The 20,476-nt window shown below is 32.8% G+C and overlaps 4 protein-coding genes across 18 annotated transcripts in view; 2 read left to right on the top strand and 2 right to left on the bottom strand.

Moving 5' to 3' along the window:
- The first annotated feature begins 13 nt into the window (after positions 1–13).
- On the top strand, positions 14–4,479 carry LOC122534848 (ATP-dependent Clp protease ATP-binding subunit clpX-like, mitochondrial). 7 transcript variants are annotated; one of them, XM_043665852.1, is made up of 7 exons: positions 14–126; positions 929–1,083; positions 1,165–1,368; positions 1,434–1,582; positions 1,685–1,874; positions 2,070–2,971; positions 3,069–4,479. In XM_043665852.1, exons 2-7 carry the CDS (start codon positions 1,014–1,016, stop codon positions 3,318–3,320), a joined length of 1,767 nt encoding a protein of 588 aa, XP_043521787.1. In that variant the 5' UTR covers positions 14–126; positions 929–1,013; the 3' UTR covers positions 3,321–4,479. The 7 variants fall into 7 exon arrangements, with proteins under 7 accessions (XP_043521787.1, XP_043521784.1, XP_043521785.1 ...); XM_043665849.1 differs by having other exon boundaries at positions 14–134; XM_043665850.1 differs by having other exon boundaries at positions 18–130.
- On the bottom strand, positions 4,095–6,886 carry LOC122534854 (solute carrier family 25 member 46-like). The gene is made up of 5 exons (XM_043665870.1): positions 6,560–6,886; positions 6,133–6,415; positions 5,960–6,016; positions 5,609–5,885; positions 4,095–5,472 (listed from the first exon to the last, which is right to left on the bottom strand). Exons 1-5 carry the CDS (start codon positions 6,723–6,725, stop codon positions 5,062–5,064), a joined length of 1,194 nt encoding a protein of 397 aa, XP_043521805.1. The 5' UTR covers positions 6,726–6,886; the 3' UTR covers positions 4,095–5,061.
- A 269-nt stretch (positions 6,887–7,155) lies between these two features.
- Positions 7,156–10,069, top strand: LOC122534849 (asparagine--tRNA ligase, cytoplasmic). 4 transcript variants are annotated; one of them, XM_043665858.1, is made up of 10 exons: positions 7,156–7,403; positions 7,491–7,601; positions 7,712–8,125; positions 8,215–8,372; positions 8,433–8,576; positions 8,683–8,831; positions 8,924–9,052; positions 9,124–9,373; positions 9,494–9,757; positions 9,839–10,069. In XM_043665858.1, exons 2-10 carry the CDS (start codon positions 7,568–7,570, stop codon positions 9,968–9,970), a joined length of 1,674 nt encoding a protein of 557 aa, XP_043521793.1. In that variant the 5' UTR covers positions 7,156–7,403; positions 7,491–7,567; the 3' UTR covers positions 9,971–10,069. The 4 variants fall into 4 exon arrangements, with proteins under 4 accessions (XP_043521793.1, XP_043521791.1, XP_043521792.1 ...); XM_043665856.1 differs by having other exon boundaries at positions 7,491–7,625; XM_043665857.1 differs by having other exon boundaries at positions 7,156–7,601.
- A 2,304-nt stretch (positions 10,070–12,373) lies between these two features.
- Positions 12,374–20,476, bottom strand: part of LOC122534844 (dmX-like protein 2) — a 19,611-nt gene continuing 11,508 nt past the window's right edge. For 3 of the 6 annotated variants that reach the window (XM_043665840.1, XM_043665841.1, XM_043665842.1), the window contains 14 exons: positions 20,012–20,378; positions 19,564–19,800; positions 19,216–19,468; positions 18,896–19,100; positions 18,525–18,795; positions 18,262–18,435; positions 18,032–18,130; positions 16,457–16,543; positions 14,063–14,123; positions 13,586–13,794; positions 13,321–13,465; positions 13,001–13,218; positions 12,823–12,906; positions 12,374–12,754 (listed from right to left, as the gene is read on the bottom strand). In XM_043665840.1, the coding sequence (XP_043521775.1) occupies positions 12,638–12,754; positions 12,823–12,906; positions 13,001–13,218; positions 13,321–13,465; positions 13,586–13,794; positions 14,063–14,123; positions 16,457–16,543; positions 18,032–18,130; positions 18,262–18,435; positions 18,525–18,795; positions 18,896–19,100; positions 19,216–19,468; positions 19,564–19,800; positions 20,012–20,378 (2,527 nt within the window). In that variant the 3' untranslated portion in view covers positions 12,374–12,637. The remainder of the gene's footprint in view (positions 12,755–12,822; positions 12,907–13,000; positions 13,219–13,320; positions 13,466–13,585; positions 13,795–14,062; positions 14,124–16,456; positions 16,544–18,031; positions 18,131–18,261; positions 18,436–18,524; positions 18,796–18,895; positions 19,101–19,215; positions 19,469–19,563; positions 19,801–20,011; positions 20,379–20,476) is intronic. The other 3 variants (XM_043665843.1, XM_043665844.1, XR_006308005.1) reach the window with 2 other exon arrangements.

The raw sequence follows: 20,476 nt of genomic DNA, 5'->3' as shown, positions 1-20,476 counted from the left end.
AATCGGATATGAATCAATCGTTCGTTCGTGCAATTGAGAGAAAGCGTCTGATCTGACCATCAGCTGAAGAGTTTATATTGTGTGACTATCCGTGACCGTGATTAACTACACATATATACTCGCCACGTATGTAGGTATACAAAACCATACCACGTAATTTTTCAACATTCTGGTTGTTTTTAGATATTTCATTGACATGGAGGTAAATTGAACATTGTTTCCAAAAGCGAGATTTCAAAAGAATAAATGTAATATCGAAAAGTTTCGGAAGAGATTGAACAAATGACCTTGAATTATGCCTCAAGCGATTGTTGCAAATTGTAACGCGATATGTCAGTCGGTCGCGCTTTTAAATTAATTTCTATCTCCGATCTGCCCGCGATAACCAGTTTGCACAACATTTTTTGGATCATTAAGCTTCCCAGATACATTTCGTGCAAAAAATGAATAAATTATGAGTAACAACGAACGATTTGTGCGTTAATGTTTATTCGTCAGGTTAGTATTTTCGATATTTTAGTACTTTCGTTAACTTGAAATTGCCATTGTTTATTTTTACATTGACGTTGCATCTGTGCTCGTACTTTGCTCTCCGATGCATCACTCCGTTTTTCAAAATTCCGATGATGTTACCAATACCTCTTTTTTAACAATTTTATTTTTTTCGTCATCATGATTATAATCGTTCGTTGCTCGATGAAAGAAGCGTCGAATTCTCAATGTACTTATATTTCGTGCCTATTTAGGTAACTGCCCAAATTTATATACAGTTCATATTTCCTTTTATAACGTCTCCTTTTATTTCAAAGTCAATCTTCCCTTGATATGCTGTACAAATTGACGGCACACGAACTCACACTGTCTGTGCATAATTCCCTTTTACAGAACATACACCTATCATATTTTAATATATTTTGCTTTTATTTAGGTCTCATCTCAAGTGAATCCAACAATTAGTACGAAACCATTTTTTTTTACTTCTTACATTTTTTACATAAGAAAAACAGACCAACATGAGTTCTGTTCGTTGTTGCTTAACCAATGCCTGTCGTATTGCATCTTCGAATCATGTGACAAATCACGGTAAGTACAGAGACTGTTCATTTGAATGTTAAGTAGCGCATTATTATAATTTGAATATAAGCAATTCCTTCTTTCTATTAGTTCACAAAATTGTAAGAGTGGCTGTAATCAGATCATTGACAGTTGGTAATACTTTGGGAAAAGCACCCTCTGAACCCACTCCACCTGGTAAAGATAAAGATAACAGTAGTGGTGTGTCATCCGTTGGAAATGGTGGAGGAAAGAAAAACACGCTTACATGTCCAAAATGTGGCGATCCTTGTACACACGTAGAAACTTTTGTGTGTAAGTAAATATCATATGGTTCCCTGCATGAAATAACTATAGTACAAGAACATCTTTTTCATCAGCATCAACGAGGTTTGTTAAGTGCGAGAAATGCCATCATTTTTTTGTCGTTCTATCAGAAGTAGATTCAAAAAGAAGCCTCAAAGAAGCTTTAAGACCAGATGACACGAAACAAGGATTTTATAGAAAACCACCACCTCCACCAAAAAAGGTAATGGCTTTATGTGACAATATTACAGGCTAATACTTTTGTTCTAAATAACAAAGACCTTGATAATATATCAGGTATTAATATATATATCGCTATTTTCAGATTTTTGAGTACCTAAACAAACATGTTGTAGGTCAAGAATATGCCAAAAAAGTTTTGAGCGTTGCTGTTTATAATCACTACAAACGAATTTATAATAACTTTCCAGTGCAGAATTCAATGCAAGGTTCTATGAATACAAGTGGTACACAAGATTTGAATCATCCATTCACTCATAGAGGTCTTAAACCACGTAAATAATAGTTTCCCCATTTTGTACATAATCCAGTATAGAAACATGATATAACACGTCTGACTGAGAATAATTAAATACTCAGTTCTAAATAGATTTTATACTAATATAATTTTGTATTACATCATAGTTTCTAGCCAGTTGCATGTAAATACTTTATTTGATGAATAATATTCGTTCTCTGTTGTATCGTAGACTTATTACATATTTCAACGATCGGAAATTCACTTGGTGTTGGATTCCAACAATATCCTACAGGAAACGAACATAAATCAACTGAAAATCAATCAATTTCCGGATCTGACATCCTCGATAGTAAGCAGCATCAATTGAAACTAGAAAAAAGTAACATCTTGTTACTTGGTCCGACTGGTAGTGGGAAAACACTACTTGCGCAGACAATAGCTCAATGTCTGGACGTACCTTTTGCAATTTGTGATTGCACAACACTGACACAAGCGGGATACGTCGGTGAAGATATAGAAAGTGTTATCGCAAAATTACTTCAGGATGCTAATTACGTAGTGGACAGAGCGCAAATGGGTATTGTGTTCTTAGACGAAGTTGATAAAATTGGCGCTGTTCCCGGTATACATCAACTACGGGATGTTGGTGGAGAAGGTGTCCAACAGGGAATGTTAAAAATGCTAGAGGGTACGATTGTGAACGTACCGGAAAAAAATAGCTCTAGAAAATTGCGCGGGGATACGTTGCAAGTCGATACTACAAACATTTTATTTGTTGCTTCCGGCGCATACAACGGATTGGATAGATTGATTTTGCGGCGTAAAACTGAAAAGTATCTGGGATTTGGTGCGCCGCTATCTTCCGAGAGTCCAGGGAGAAGAGCTGCAAATTTAGCAGATGTTGCAAACATGTCATCTTCTACGAAAAAAGACAACAAAGAGAAGGATTTGCTGTTACAACAAGTAGAAGCAAGAGATTTAATTGATTTTGGTATGATTCCTGAATTTGTTGGCCGATTTCCAGTCTTGGTGCCGTTTCACACCCTCAATAAAGATATGCTCGTTAGAATACTTACCGAGCCTCAAAATGCCATGGTTCCTCAATATCAAATGTTATTCTCGATGGATAAGGTACAAATTAAATAGTTTCATTGTACAATGTGCAGTTAGATTTACTCAATATGTATGTAATTTAATATTTTCGGGTTGTCTGCGCATGTATTTACAGGTAGAATTGACGTTTACCACGGAGGCTTTAAATGCAATAGCATCATTAGCAATGGAAAAGAAAACAGGTGCAAGAGGACTGCGAGCTATCATGGAATCACTGCTTTTGGAACCCATGTTCGAAGTGCCGGGTAGTGATGTAATGACTGTCCATGTAACTGAAGGATGTGTACGAGGACAAGAAAAACCACAGTATATCAGAAGAGGTGATGTTACCGAGGAGGAATTACACGCTCAGCATATACATAATTAACAAATAATTCGTACTAAAGATGCACCACACATTTGATCGATTTTTTGAACAGATTGTTCAAAAATGTATCTTACGATCATAGTTTTCGATCTAATGCAAATTTGTACATAATATGTGCGTCTTTAACGAAACACTATAGGGGGGTTACATTGAAGACAAGAGAGGTCGAAATGAAAATAATACTAGAGACTTTACAGTTATGATTATTCTGTATTAACTTATACAGATAAATTGAATCAGTTATGGCATGTAATTTATTTTGTGTTCAAACAATTTGTAACAATATCAAATATTTTGTTATTGAATTGTTTTTAAATATATACAAATGCGTGCGTATATACATATTTCCACTTATAAAAGTGAACGAAAATTTCATTGTAATTATAATAGATTGAGAAATCATTTAAATCAAAAACAAAACACTTGGACTATTATGAAAAAATAAATTGAATACAATGTTTTTGCATCTTACAGTTATGATATCTATGCGTCTATTTTACACGTTATTGTAACAGATAGAAAACGAAATTAGTAGTATCTGTCAATACATAAGTATTGTACAATATCGTGTATTTTACATATATATATATATATATTTGTAAATGATTGACATATGTATCGCACTAAAGTATGCAAAACAATTATAACTATACAATCGAGATTACACGAAATTAGTACAAATTCATCACGTATTGTTACACAAATACACACCTTGTACACAACTGTAAGAACGTATCAAATTGATTCAATAGACTCTCTTTTATTTTGAAATTATTTTTCAAAATAATTAGACCACTTTGAACAAGAATTTAGGAAAAAATGTTTTTATGATACATTAAACCATATTAAACAAGCTATGTTTAAGTTTTAAAATTAAAAATGAATGTGTTGATATATATAGGTCGTACATTTTAATAATGTATCAGATAAAATGGGAAAGAAATTAAAATTTTAGAAATCGTATGTACTTCCTGAAGATTTAGAATTATTGAGCATTAGTTGATAGATATTTCCTCAAATTGTTTCATTTTATTTTACGTATACTAGATGTATAAATGAAAGGCTGTGTAATATATGATGCAAGTTAAAAAAAGAAACTGTATACATATACAATTGTAAACAAATGTTGAAAGTAAATATTGTGTGATATTGGTTTTCAGAATCGATACATTTATTTTTCCACTATTAAGAGCTAAAAATAATGAATTAATGCATTCATTATTTCCCATAGTATTATAACTTGCATCTTTACAGTGTTTTCAATTCTTAAAACGTAAGTATTTTAAATGAAATGAATTACACTAAAAGATTCGTAAAATAAATATACTTTTTGCCTATACATGATTACAAAATATTACAATAACGCAATTCTAAAATTCTTTTATTCCTCATTAATGTATATATTTAAGTTTCATAAATTTTATGTACATAACTTGAAAATTCGACTCGTTTCATTATAATTATAAAAACAATATACCAAACAACATACCAAAAAAGGTCAAAACGATCAAAATTACTGAAAATATTAAATTATTGGTATGATTTGACAATAATAAGAAAAAAAAGAACACAACAGTGAAATAATTTCATCTATATCTATATATGTGTATGTATGTATATGTATATATGTATATACATATGCACATACATACACTATACTAAGTATAGTATAATCTGTATACTTAGTACAGTATAATTAGTACACACGATAAGTATTACTAAACAAAAGTTAATGCTTTTTTTATGTGTCATTGTAATACCAATATGACGAGGTGTCTCGTGTTAATTTTGGTTTTGGTCTTAGTACTGTTTGTAATTCTGTCAGAACCCATTTAATAACGCGTACTACCACAACTTTTACGGTAAATTCTAAAATAAGGGCACCAAATCCTTTGTATAGACCAAGGGGACCTTCAGTAGATATAATCGTACTGTAACAATCGCTTGCACCGCTATATCCTGTTAATAATGGTGTCACGCTACGTCCTGTATCCAAATTGTCGATGATAGTTCGCGTACCCTGAAGGTGAAGTCTATGAATTACTGTTTCCCAAGGATAAAATAACGCTTCAGCCATAAACGTAGAAACCAGTGATGATTGTAACTCTATATCTTGTGCAATAGTCTCTGACAAGTCTCTGCTATATGCACCCTTGACAAACATATAAATAATAAGATAGTAACAACAACAATAGTAAGTATATATAATTTGATAAGTATTCTAACTAAATATTTTCATTGATATATTGATATTTTGACTTAACTATTACCAATGTTTTGAAACTTACTCTTATCTCTTGAGACTGTTTTTGCCTAATATGCATAATACGACTAGTGACCCCTTGAATAGCTAGAGTGAAAAGATATTTAGATACCCCATAAGCAATTGTGGGTGGCAGAAGAGAATAAATGGGAATTAATCTGCCTTTGTTGCTCACTTCGACTAAACGGATTGCACCATCTCGGAAAACATCTAATATTCCAGGACTTTCAGATGCAATTTCAGATTGTACCGTTTCTACTAATGATGCAGAATAGAATGGTGTTACTAAACCTATAGAAACACTATTATATTTTCTATTAATCTCTGGTGTCAATTGACAATAAAGAACTTTTAATATGTATTAACATAGTGTTACCATTTAAGAAGAACGTGTTGTCCGAATGTCTTCAATGAACTATTGCATGTTATTTCTCTGAAATTAATAAATATTTTGCTATTGTTATCATCATTATATATTATTAATTATTATTACTGTGATACTTGAGATGGAAAAAAAAATATTTATTGCACATATAAAGATCACCTTACTTTGGCCACGGTGTTATTTTGGAAATAAAATCTTCAATAGCTAACAACATTCCCTTGACAAGCAGAACTGATCCGATTCCTTTCCATAATGTATTTATGCCTTGAGTTTGATGGAGACGTATGACTACAGGTACTAAAGTAATTGGTATTATATGATATTTATTCAATCCAGGATTTACTTGACATTGTCTTCTTAAAACAATAAGAGGATGAACCAATAAGGTTTCTGTAATTAATGTTGCTAATCCACAACAAGCACCAATGTACTTTTTTACAGTGACATCTGAAATACAAAATGTTATCTACCTTCAATCATATTGATCATTTTGGATTGAAATTTTTCTTTATTCGCGAAACAATAACAAAATGTTTTTACTATGTTTCGATACATTTTATGTACAGATGTTCTTACTTTACAAAAACTGACCTTCAGAGGGAGGACTATCTTCAACTAGTGGATGCACAACAGGAACATCCAAGGGACGAATAACCTCCTGCCCATGGTAAATATATGGAAAATTTTTTTCACTTTCCCAAGATCTATCAGGCTTTCCACGATATACTCTTTCACAACTTTCCAATCCCGCCATCATGTAAGATACGAATTTTCAAGAATTATAACTGTACATTCTAAAAATTATTCAAATTCAATTGGCTTTACGCTCTCTTCCACTCCAGACTCCAAATCGGCATCCATGTATATCATTTGAATAGTTGGGAAGCACGTATACAAAAATCTGATCATCGTGTCGCGCAATCTAGTGTAACATGGGGCAAATTACGATTTTTAAGAACAACTGCATCATTACAGTTTAAAGAATTAATTTTTACGTTTCATTTAATTATACAAAGAATTGATTTTTACATTATGTTTAAAATGTATTATTGATAAAATGTAAAAATTACTGTATTCACTTTTAAGCATATAAATAAATAGATGATATTTTAATAATAATTATGCAAATTCGAGATTTACAAATGTGAGTTGCGACGAGATTTGACTTGCGACGTGACGTGGTGTGAAGGTGGCCATTTAGTTAGCTATCTCCGCATCACTCGCGATGACGTTAAAATATAATATTCTCGTGCAATATAGCATATAAGAAGTGTATAGTACATATTGCATGTGCAAACAATATGCAATAGAAACATATTCAGGATTGCATGTAAAATCGTTATTCAATAATAGGTAAAATAAGCAAAGTTAAAGATTTTTGCTAAATATTGTAGAATCTATATCGCATTGGATAGATTAAATCAGATAAACATATGTACGTATGTTCTTAAGTCTAATTTAAAAGACACGCAGAAAAGTTCAAATATTTAAATACTGTAAATCCTGTACTTTTCACGATTAGAACGCAGCTACAACGTAAATAATAAAGAGGAAACAAATACAATAAAATAGAAAGCAGGAAGTGCATTAAACAGTAACATGCCGGCAGTGGAGTCTTCTGAGTCGTTATTGGGTAAAATTGCATCACTTCCTAAGAGTAAAAGACCTCAGTAAAATTAAAATTAATTTTTATACATATACTATTTCTTGGGGGGAAAGACAAGTTTTATCTTTTTCTTTTAGATGCAATTTATACCTCTCAAAAACACGGAAATGACGAGACAGGCGATGGCTCTGAATCAAATCCTTTTAAAACCATTTTAAGAGCAATGCGTTATGCAGGGAAAGAACCATTTCCAGCAATTTATCAAGATTCTCACGAGGATGGGGAGAAGTATGCGATAGTATCAAAATCGCAGTTAAAAAAGGCACAAAAAATTTGGAAGCATAAAAAGGAACATAAGGGCGAAGACAAGCAAAAGAAGCAGTTGGAAGATGAAGAAAAGAGATTGAAAAACTTGGAAGAAGCCAAGACAGTTGTAATTCAAGAAGATACTACTTTGCCACCTGCGACTTGTATAAAAATTCGAGATAGTATTAATCATCGAGATCAGCGAATAAAACTTTTTGGATGGGTGCATAGGCTTAGACGGCAAGGTACAATATAATGCTATTGTAACCAATATTTTGAATTACACATTCACTTTGTCGTTGTTAATTCAATATTATTATTTTACATTTTTTAGGAAGAGCACTTATGTTTATCACATTAAGGGATGGAACAGGATTTTTGCAGTGTGTACTTAGTAACATTTTATGCCAAACGTACGATGCATTGACTTTATCTACGGAAGCTTCTATTGAAGTATTTGGAATTCTCAAGATTGTACCAGAAGGAAAAAATGTATATGTCGTATGTAATTCAAGAGCTTTCCAAATTTCTGAATATTTTATCCTTTTTTAGGCTCCAAATGGACATGAATTACACGTTGATTATTGGAGATTAATAGGAGCATCTCCTCCTGGTGGTGCAGACTCCATTTTGAACGAAGAAGCTCTTCCTGACGTGCAGTTAGACAACAGACATATTATGATTCGCGGTGAAAATGTAAGATAATTCGTATAATAAGTTATTTGTTAAAAATACAAGAAAATTAATAAATATTAATTTTCATTTGACTAACTAATCAATTCAATGAATTCATTTATTTTAGACGTCTAGCGTTTTACTTGTGAGATCTGTGTTAATGAAAGCATTTAGAGATCATTTCAGTGAGAGAGGTTACATTGAAGTAACACCACCAACATTGGTGCAAACACAGGTAGAAGGTGGTTCAACATTATTTAAACTAGATTATTTTGGGTAAGCATATCATTCATTTGAATTTATACTTATTTATTAAGTTGAACAATTTACTTTTAATATTCAATTTACAAATCTGTCTTTCGTTTTAGAGAAGAAGCATTTTTGACTCAAAGTTCGCAGCTTTATTTAGAAACTTGCCTTCCAGCAATGGGTGATGTATACTGCATGACACAGTCTTATAGAGCAGAACAATCTCGGACTCGGAGACATCTTGCAGAGTAAACATTAACAAGACTCGAATAAATAATTATTGTGCAAGTCAAGCTCGTACAAAACATTGAATTTTTAGATATACACACGTGGAGGCAGAATATGCATTTATCACATTTGAAGAATTACTAGATCGATTGGAAGATATGATATGTGATGTTACTGATCGTGTCCTTAAATCAAAGCTTGGCTATTTAATCAAAGAATTAAATCCTGATTTTAAAATGCCAAAAAAACCGTTTAAAAGAATGGATTACAAAGATGCGATCGAGTATCTTCGAATTAACAATATAACCAAAGACGATGGGACATTTTACGAATTTGGCGAAGTATGCTCAATGAAATTATTTGATTATTACTTTGTTACAAGATTTGTATTCTTCGTTTTATTTGAAAGGGAAGAGTGGAAAAAAAGGGGGGAAAGGAGTAGTAATTTTTTTCATTTATAGGACATTCCAGAAATGCCAGAGAGAAAAATGACCGACGCAATAAATGAACCAATAATGTTATGCAGATTTCCTGCTGAAATCAAGTCATTCTATATGCAACGTTGTGCTGATGACAAGCGTCTTACAGAATCGGTGGACGTGCTTTTACCGAATGTTGGTGAGATAGTTGGAGGTTCAATGCGTATTTGGCATTACGATGACTTGTTGGAAGGCTATTCAAACGCAAATATAGACCCAAAGCCATACTATTGGTATACTGATCAGGTGAATATCGATTCTTATACTTGGAAGTATATTTATCGTTTTACATTAATTTTATTAACTTTTTGTACAATTTTTCTTTAGCGAAAATACGGGACCTGCCCTCATGGCGGATTCGGATTAGGCCTCGAAAGATTTTTATGTTGGCTTTTGAACAGATATCATATACGCGATGCATGCCTTTATCCACGTTTCTTGGAACGTTGTCGACCTTAGATATTTCACGTTTAGCATTATTGCACGTATCGTCAAGATAAATGTATTTATGTTAATAATTTAAATCTTGATATTCAGAAATAAAACGAGATCAAGACATTTGTTTATTATATTGTTTACCAATTTGTGATTTTGTGCATCTACGTATTGAATATTTATGATTTAATATAATAATGAATTATTTTTGAATATGTTTGAATGAAAAATTAATTTTTCTATTAAATTATAAATAATCTATCTTATAATCGAAAATATTGTGCCTCTCTATTCGTATTATGGTACAAATGGTTGAAACAATGATTCCGTGCAACGAAACAACGAATCATTTATTTTTTAATTTGTTAAATTAAAAATTTGTTAAATTAAACAAATATTTTTTATTCACTCTTATTCATGAAAGTTTAGATAAAATGTTGTCAACGAGAGAATTAAATCCAGACACGAATTGTCGCGACCTCTACTTCGAAAAATTTAGATCAACAACATCTATGTTCATTAAATCGTTCCGTCGAGATGTGTATTTAATATAAACAATAGAATACTTAAAAATAGCTATTAATTTTATTATCACCATGGAAATGTTTACTGACACTGATATATATTGTAGCCATAGTAGAAATTCTTCATTCGTTATTTAACTTTCATTCGTAGAAATTATTCGTTATTTAACTTCCATTATGTAATCTTCATTAAATTATTAGTAATTATATATTTTGTGATATTGATAATATTTTTATATAAACAACTAAAATTAATTACGGAGTTATTATTTATTTGTAGTATTGTGATATAAATTTAAATTATCATAATCACTACAGAATTGAAGAGATTGAAAGTGTCGATGATAATGCGAGGATAATGTAGGAAGTGGTAATGTGGATAAGGTGAGGAAAGGTGCGTTTTCTCGTCTCAGAGTCGCTTCTTAGACTCATCAGTGGGGCTGATGGCAGCGACTCCTCTTACTCCAGACGCTTGTTGTTGTAACTATTCGCTAGGCTGGTTACTCATCCTAGCGGTGTTCCGCACTTTGTTTGCTTAACATCGAGTATCGATTAACTTCGACGCTAGGCGCACAGCCACTTGCGGCTTGATAAGTTAGTGTTCGAAACTCGTACTCGAGGAACTATAGGTCGCTACAGAATCAGGTATTCTAATGCTATCTACCGGGAACTATGGCGAACCATGGCATCCTCGAAAATAGAGTTGCAGCAGAGCAAAAATCGTACGAAGACTGCATTTGCTTTGTTTCTATGCAAAATATGTAAAGCTATTTCCAAAATTTCAGCCCAATTTTGCTTTAACACGTTTTTGGAAGAGAACATTCAAATTCTCTACAAAGTTCTCTAACAATTATAATTTGGCATTTATTTAATGATTAGCAATTTCTTGTGGAAGATGATACGCATAGTAATAAACTATATTGATACGAAAAAGAAATAAATGAAACACGTATATAATACAATGTGTAAAATGATTACGATCAAATTTTGTTAATCATTTTATATATATTTCTTACACTGATTATATCTTACATGAACTATTACGTCAAAAGATATATTCACGATGGTAAGATAAATACCAATTTGGTTAAAACCAAAAACAGAAGGAAATATGTTTTAGATGAAATTATATTTCACAAATACTTTCGTTTTACGACAATGCGTAATTTATATATATATATAAATACGTTATCTCTCACTTTTTCCTTCCTTTACTTAGTCCCGTTACATTCTTCTACTTTCCTTTCTTTTCTTTTTTTTTTTAATACTTTATATCGTATATACAAATTATACGATGATCATTAACTGTTCTATATTTTCGTTATGTCAATTTACATACTTATAGAATAATATATAATTTAATATTCGTGTTAAGTATTTTTTTTACACAAAAAGGACTTTTAAAAATGTATCTCGCCACAATGTAAACAAATACGGAAACGTTCGTGCCCATTGGCAAAACGTCAATCACACACAATACTAAATGTAAATTGCGAATGTAAAAGCAACATAATGTATAAACTTTTCAATACCTATTATTAACAATTTTATTAGTTTCGGTCGATTTTTCCAATTTTATATGTTTTTATAGAAATGTACTACATCCCGCAAAGGAATAATAACTAGCTAGTTTCTGAAAAAACAAGAAAATAAAATGAAAAATTATCATTTTATGGATTCGCGTAAACGTGTTTCATAGAATCTGCGAGTAACAAGATAACGTCTACTTGCAAAACATTTCATTCTACTTTCAATAAGCGATAGATGGGAAAAAGCAACATTTTGCTAGTAAATAAATTGAGATATCGACGACTACCTTATCCTTTTAACGCCTATAATATATTCAGGTTTATATGTAATAATTTGATAACTTGTTTAGCTCTTCTCTCTCTTTTCTTTTTTCTTTTTATCGAAATTTTTATCATTATTTTAGCGTAACCATTCGTTCTTTGAACATGAGAGAGAGAGAGAGAGAGAGAGAGAGAGAGAGAGAGAGAGAGAGAGAGAGAGAGAGAGAGAGAGAGAGAGAGAATGAAGAGGAAGTTAACGAGGTACGTATCCGCATATCTAGTAATTACGAACGTTTAGTTTGCAGTTATTTTCTAGGCAAATAGACTGAGTGTTCAAGTATTGTTCTAACGAAATTTCACTATGTTTTTGGACTACTTTAATATAAAGTATGTACGACGCAATCGCGTTCTGGTAGTTGACGAACTTTCATAGATCCATCTGCACCACATGAAAATAAACGACCGGCAGAATCGACGTGTAATTGCGTTACACCCTGAAAGAAAGTAATTTGTTGAAACAAAATCTAAGCAGATGTAAATAACGTTGTGATGATCAACATACTTGTCCAATGTTTTTAAAGAAACTAGATCGTGGATGCTCTCCGGGAAAAGAGTAAAGCAGAGAATGGACGGTTAAACCCCATATCTGATGGAAAAAGATCAATAAAATGATTGATAGAAATTATTCTTATCGCGTTTATATTTCTACACACGGTAAATATAATTTTAAAATACATCACCTTAATATCACCATCTCCTGCTCCACTTACGAAAAATTCTTCATGCGGATCAAGAGCTAAGCATTTGATAGCCGACTCGTGAGCTTGAAAGCGATGACGTTGCTGTCGTTGTCGAACGTCAAATATATTAATATCACCTTTCTTTCCACCACTGATTAATAGCTGATGTTGGGGTGCAAGTATCAACGAGCTAGCTCCTTGTTCGTGACAGGTGAAACCTAATGAAGAGGAAGCGTAAATAGGCAAACAATTTCTTTGCGATGATCATTACGTAATTTGGATGAGCCACTGTAAATCACGGGAAGAAGTCAAGCACGCACCTTGGATGAGAGATTTATTTTGTGGAAGTAAAGTATCCCAAAGCGCAACATTACGCCCTTCGGAACCATGACCAGCGGTTGCTATTAAGCTGCACGCCCCAAGGAAGACGAAATCGGCCGTCACCTTGCTATGGCACTGATAATTCTGTCGGAACAAACGAGACAAGTTGTTCTCAATTAGTTCAAATTCATTTTACGTCTATTGTACAACAATAGACGGTTACGTTCAACTGTGTGTGTGTGTGTGTACAAAATAAATTCTTACAAAGAATGGTCGCGCAGTTCCTTCTCTGCAGGCTACTTGAAACAAACTCAAATGTCCATCAGAATCCGCAACACCAAACTTATTCCCATGCTGTGAGAAACGTACACGGGTCACTTTGGCAAAAGTACCCGGTGGTCGAGGAGTCGCTACCGCCGTTTGATGTCCCCATTCCCAAAGGGACACCGAACCATCTTGACAGCCAGTCAAATCTGTTTATTCACATATCGACGAGTATCGATTAACAAACAAGTCTGGCAGCATTTGTAAAATATTTAATCGTTTGGAATTTCATTTGAAATATTAAAAATGAATTGTACGTGATTATACGGAATAAATATTTTCATAAATTTAAATTTAGATTAAAATAATATAAAAATAAACGCTTTGCATATGTGTGTGTGTGTATATATATATATATATGTGATACGACGTGATTTCATTTTTAATTATTCGAAAGTAAATACGTAGTGTGCTTACATAATGGTAAAAGCGGATGCGAAGAAATCCTTCTTATGCCATCGATTTTATGCTTCAGAATCTGTGCGAACAAAATGTTACGTGTTATTATGTAAATAAAAGTCTTATAATTATCGATATACAATTATTTACAGACAGTACGCACATATATATAAATTAAAATAAAAAAAAAAAAAAAAAAAAAAAAAAAAAAAAAAAAAAAAAAAAAAAAAAAAAAAAAAAAAGAAAGAAAAAAAGTGGAAACTCTAATGTAACTCTATAAACTTTAACGCACATGTATCAAAATACAATGAAAGGTAATAGAGAAAACGGTAGATGAACGCTTTAATGCTAATATATATATATATATATATATATGTATATCATAAAACTTACTATATAGAACTTATTATTAAATGCAATCAGCCTGGTTGTACGTTTCATAAACGCATGCTATCAAGTTCTTTAATACTGCTCCTTTTTTCTCGCTAATTCGGACGAAGCTAAAACCTAATATTAAACGATCGCTTTTTGCACGATTACATCAGCGGATACATCATTTTTTACTTCAGTCTACTCTTGACACTTGATTTTTTATTTCATTCGAGTCGAGGAATATACGTTTATATATGTTTAAAAAGCGTTCGTTTAATTCGATCTAACGTGGGTCGGTAATCTTCTTGAGTCCACTAGCTTTCAAATGTTTTATAGTTTTCGCATTTTCATAATTTCTTGTTATGCGCGTGGAGGATGAGCGCATATCAAATGCTAACTACATCATTAGCAAGGATTCTTTGAAGAACTCTAAAGGACGAGGGAGGAATTACTAAATAGAATTACTAAAATTGCCACAATTTGAAATTAATTTCAAAATGAAAGCTAGCGAACCCATCGTCTTGGATTTGGATAAAAATGCTTGATCTCTGCCTAAAGTGTATAAATAATCTGAAGGAAAGCATAATAACTTATTAAATACTACAGACGACATTCAGAACAACGGCAATCAAAAAGGTATAAATTCTTCGCTGAGGTTTTTATACACGAAATAAGTATTCATCAGGCATGCAGTGTTACGAAAGAAAAATTTGAGAATCGGAAAGTTTCATCGATCGGCTTTGCTCATTTACAGTAAATTCACAATATCGTTTTGATAACATACGAATAAATATCGAGATTGCCTTGGGGGAAGAAACATTTATTTCTCTAAAAATTTAATCCTTGACAAATTGAAAACTCAATGTAATATGTAACAATTTACTGAATATTTTCATTTACTGTAAAATAGTTGATATAATAGATGATGATGATGATGATAATGATGATGATGATGATGATGGTAATAGTTATGATTGTAGTAGTGGTAGTGCTGGTGGCGATAGTAGTGAAGCTAATGATGATAATAAATAATAATAATGACGATAACGACGATGGTGATGATGGTGGTAGTAGTGGTGGTGATGGTGATGGTGATGGTGATAGCGATGACCACGACGACAATGTCCATGACGAACAAAATAATAATAATATTATAATTAAAAATTTAACACTAACGCTCATAATGATAATAATTAACAATGTTCGAGAATATGTGAAATGTATGCCTTAATTACTTGTTTGCATAGTATCAAAAAACAGACGCTCCCTCGTAAAATCCAGTAGCGATAACGTTCATTTCGTTTATACGATTGCAACCTACTCGAAAGTAGAAGATTAATCTTCGCTTATATGTCGATATGCTTATATTAAGTAAATTCTTTCGAACTTTATCAGGTAGAGAGAGAGAGAGAGAGAGAGAGAGAGAGAGAGAGAGAGAGAGAGAGAGAGAGAGAGAGAGAAATCGTAGTAACAAGTTAGATGTAGGTACGTTTATTTATTATATAATAACATTAAACTTATCCCGAAAAAGTTTAATTTTGTGAGACAAATTGCAAAAATTATATTTGCAATTAAATTTTTATGAATAAAACTTCATGTAAATATAAAACATATAATAATAATAATAACAATAATAATAATAATAATAATAACAACAATAATAATAATAATAATAATAATAATAATAATAACTGACCAAATCTACAAACTTTTAATTCGTTTCAGAAAATGGCGGTAACTTCGTTTTGTGATAGTATGTTACGTTTATAACGCTCAGGATATTACGAAGCAGAGCGTAAATGATATAGAAAAAAGAATAAAGAATAAAAAAAAGAAAGAGAAAAGGCGTGAATGAAATGAATGATATGAAGTGAAATGAAATGAAACGAAAGAAAAAAATAAAAGTCGAAAAATTAAAATGAAAACAAAACGAATGAAAAAAAAAAAATAATAATAATAGAAAAGGAATGAGAATATAGAGTTGGCGCTAGGAATAATAGGATATCATACAGGCTAGGGTCTGTTAGAAGTTAATCTCACCGGTTGCAACAAGTGTTTGCTTCTATCGGCAACAAATTGACAGAAACGCAGGTCGTGGGAGCCAGGGAAAGCGGGCATCCCCTTCATCTGAGCGAACGAACGAGCCACCAGGTCAATGACGTCAGTCAGACGCAAACCAAGTTAGACGTTAGGCAAGCATTGAACAAGGAACATTGTTTCTGTCACCAAATGTGCTACTTTGACGCGACCCAATGCGTCGGCTACTTGACATCAACACATTTACGGCAATCGACACTTCCTTCTTACGAATTTTTATTACTTTTCTTTCTCCGTAATTTGATTTCCATTCGAATTTTTCGTCTACTAATTCCTTGTACGTATTCCTCCCTCCTGCCCCGTTACCCGTCTCTAATTCATTAAACAACTTTGAAATTTCTGCGCTATCGCAAGAAGCAAATCTCGAGATGGCCGTCTTCCGAGCGCGTGTTTTTTTTTTTTTTTTTTAAGAAAGGTGATTTATGGTGCAAATTTTTGTTTCATTGATCATATATCATGCAACGACCAGTTTCTTTGAATCTCTTAAGTAACACTGAATAAGAAGTATATATGTATATACCTATTATACTTTTTAACACCTACAATTACAACCTGCATCTATTTGGATCACAAATCTCGCTCAAGCAAAGTTGTTCATCAAATTCATTATTCATATTTTGAGTCATATTTAAATCAAGTATCAGAATTCGCTGTTTACTTACATATATAAACTTGAGAATGAAATAAACGTGACAGTGTATGTATATAACAATATAATATCGTTAATGGTATCAGGATATTAAATTTCATGAGCAAATGATCAGATCCAAACATTCGAACAGTTAATATAGATGTTCGTTGTTGTGCAACTCTGCTCGTCAAATACAAAATTTATTCAATTTGAAAAACACAAAGAAAGAAAAAAAAAAAACAGACGTTAAGAGAAATATATCAGACTGATTTTTTTTTCTGATCCCGAAGATATGCTTTCTTACAGATTTTAAATGTTAGTAATATACAGCTTCAATTTTCCGGAAAAGAAAAGAAAAATTGCGCCCAAAACTTTTGTTCAGATGGAAATTTTAATCTTCCATTTAATAATTTGATAGTAATTCTAATTGTAAGTAAATGAAAATGAAAGCAGAACAAAAATGTTTAAGGAAAAAGAAATCGAGAAAATTGTACGTTCAATTTTCTCAATTTTATACGTTATTATTTCGCTCAATTTTCCTTTAACCCAAACATTCCTGAAACATATGTATTACGTTAGCGTTAGCGTTAGCGTTAGCGCAAACGCACGGACTTGTTACTTCCTTACCCTTTTTTCTTTTCCTCCCCCTCCCCTACCCCTCCACTTTCCCCCGTTATTTATTCCGAACAACGCATGGATGTATATGTACACATGGAAAAAAGAAACATCGGATAGTAAATCAGAAACATCTGGGTTAAGTCCGAGTAAGGGATACAAAACAAGTAAAGATGTAAGTGTTTTAGAAGACAAATATACGACTGTACAGTGCTGGATATTTAAATACACGAATTAGATTTTTCGTATATGTGATATTGGAGAAAACTTACCACGCTAGCTCCTCTTCCACTTTGACTCGCAATACCCGATTGAGGCGGCGGATTATTTGTTTGTGGACTTTGAGCAAGCAACGGCCTATCTGCTGCTGTCTATAACAAAAATGAAAAACAAATGTGTATACATATATGAATACACAAGAGAGAAAGAGAGAGAGAAAGAGAGTCAGATTTTCGATGAGAGAAAATATTATTATAAATTATATGTGCAACTAATTGTTTACCTGAATAACTAAAAAACTAGTTGGTGGTACTGATTCCGGTTCTGGTTGTTTGTTTAAATTTATAATGTCAAATTCACATTCGTCTTCCAACCAAGATGGGAGTTCGAGTAATAGCGATATATTCATTTCTTGCACTTCTCGAGGAGTTGCCAAGGCCATTAAACCTGGATTCACCTGAATTATCAATTGTATGTCAGCAATTTTCATCTTTTTCTAAGTCAAACTGTACGTATTTAAAATAAATAAAAGTAGACAAATCAAACCTGATTAAGGCAAAAGGCACTAATGCTATCTTGTTCCTTGTGAATAATACGAACAGGTTCTGGCAAACTAGTAGTTCCGCTGTCGCTACCTTTGTCATCTGCAGTTGTTCCACGATTCAAATTATCAATCGTAGCCTGATTGCTCTCCAAAATTGACGATAAAGATCTACGTTTGCCGAATACGGCTCGGATAAAAATTTCTTGTACCAACTCTTGTCGGACTAAATAACACCATAGTCGGTTAGCAGGAGCTGCTGATGCCAAACGTGTACTACGTATAAAAAAGCGAAACCTCGGTAAAATATTACATCAGAGGCATTATACATTGCAATAAATATTGTATATGTTTGACATTGGATTTGCAGTCTTACTTGAAAGGAGTATTGCTTTTCTCAAGTAAAGACCGGTATTTATGAATTGCTGGCTTTCCTGGTGTAGGCGTTGGATCTGGTGCACAACCAGGAATGTAATTGATTGGCGGTGGTCCTCTATTATCTAACTCTTCGCGCAATGTTTCTTGCCATTGTGCCACAACAGCTAACGTACCGTGAATCAAAGGACTATTCACAGGTAATTCTGTACATACATGCATGAACAAGACAAAAAAATGTATATTATACCTTCTAGTTTTTCAGTCTAAAAGAAATTGTCCGACGTTCGATATTCTCTGTCAAACATCAAAACGAAATACCTTGCATCTCTATTCCAGCAATGTTCAGAAACTCTTGGAGTTGCTGCTGCAGTATCTTAACTATGGCTAACCGCATAACACACCAGCTATATGAATTTGGATTCGTATGTTCCGTATTGTCTTTTGGTTTGCTCTTTGGTTTTGAATTAGTGTCAAATACGTCTTCCTCATCCTCGGAGGAATCCAAGTCCGATACTGCAGAATCGGACGAATCGTAATCAATTTCATCCGCATACTCACTATCTATTTGTGGCTGTATTAAACGAAGAAAACAACTTTTATAATCAGATCACATAAAATTAACTATCTACTGGTACGCATTAAGTTATTCATAGTCAATTTACTCGCCTTCATTAAAAAATATGATATCATGCTCATTTGAGGTGAAACAAATTGTTCTCTATATGTAGGTTTGTCTTCTTTCATATTTGGTTGTTGGCCCGTAAATTGGCCTAATAATTTCATATTCAATTTTACACGTTGTTTGGTTAATGAGGTCATGGTGTTCCACACAGTCCCTGCAGTACTTTGTATTTCGTTCGAAGCACTATCACCTCTTTCTATCGTTCTTCCTGCTCCACTCGCCTGAATAAATTAGAATTACATACATTGTAATACAGTCTATCACGTACAGATAAAATCACAATTTTCACGACTCAGATGATTTTTCTTTCTCTGTTCTTCTTTGTTCGTTTATTTAATATTTAATAAAGATGTAATAAATATTTTAGTAGTACTCTATAAATTAAATAAAATTTATGATACACAGGAGAGGAGAATAAAAATAAAATTATACCTGGCTACTTGTACTTGCGACACGTAGCAATTTTTTCACTCCACCGCCAAACAAACAAGACCAGGTGTTATTGTCAAAGTGTTGACCTACGAGCCTATAAAGAATATGACTGTCGCAACTCCACAGTGCATAAACGAACAAACTCATGTATGTTGCCACAAAAGCTTCGCAAAGCAGAATATTCAATTTTGGTATGTCTTCGTCTTTCTCTCGAGCCAACAATGCACGTAAGTTAGTCACACCGGGCCATTTAGAAGGTGACGTAGTAATGCAAACACCATCGTCCGTCGAATACCTTCGATGATGGCGATTCGATGCTACCAAGTGTCCACCAGAGAATGTTTCTATTTCTGCAAATGCTGGAAAACTGTACAAAAAAAAGAGGAGAGAGAGAGAGAGAGAGAGAGAGAGAGAGAGAGAGAGAGAGAGAGAGAGAGAGAGAGAGAGAGAGAGAGAGAGAAAAAA

The sequence above is a fragment of the Frieseomelitta varia genome, unplaced genomic scaffold (genome assembly GCF_011392965.1).
Source record: "Frieseomelitta varia isolate USP_RPSP 00005682 unplaced genomic scaffold, Fvar_1.2 scaffold_644, whole genome shotgun sequence".
Lineage (NCBI taxonomy): Eukaryota > Metazoa > Arthropoda > Insecta > Hymenoptera > Apidae > Frieseomelitta > Frieseomelitta varia.
Note: the sequence above shows the minus strand (reverse complement) of the source record. Positions and strands in the feature narration are given on the sequence as shown.

Coding starts and splice junctions, on each gene's coding strand:
- LOC122534848 (XM_043665852.1), top strand. CDS start 1,014: ATGAGTTCTGTTCGTTGTTGCTTAACCAATGCCTGTCGTATTGCATCT. Junction 1,084..1,164: donor GAATCATGTGACAAATCACG/GTAAGTACAGAG, acceptor TCTTTCTATTAG/TTCACAAAATTGTAAGAGTG. Junction 1,369..1,433: donor ACACGTAGAAACTTTTGTGT/GTAAGTAAATAT, acceptor CTTTTTCATCAG/CATCAACGAGGTTTGTTAAG.
- LOC122534854 (XM_043665870.1), bottom strand. CDS start 6,725: ATGATGGCGGGATTGGAAAGTTGTGAAAGAGTATATCGTGGAAAGCCT. Junction 6,416..6,559: donor AGATAGTCCTCCCTCTGAAG/GTCAGTTTTTGT, acceptor TTTGTATTTCAG/ATGTCACTGTAAAAAAGTAC. Junction 5,886..5,959: donor CAACACGTTCTTCTTAAATG/GTAACACTATGT, acceptor AAAATATAATAG/TGTTTCTATAGGTTTAGTAA.
- LOC122534849 (XM_043665856.1), top strand. CDS start 7,568: ATGCCGGCAGTGGAGTCTTCTGAGTCGTTATTGGGTAAAATTGCATCA. Junction 8,577..8,682: donor TTATGATTCGCGGTGAAAAT/GTAAGATAATTC, acceptor CATTTATTTTAG/ACGTCTAGCGTTTTACTTGT. Junction 9,053..9,123: donor ACTCGGAGACATCTTGCAGA/GTAAACATTAAC, acceptor TTGAATTTTTAG/ATATACACACGTGGAGGCAG.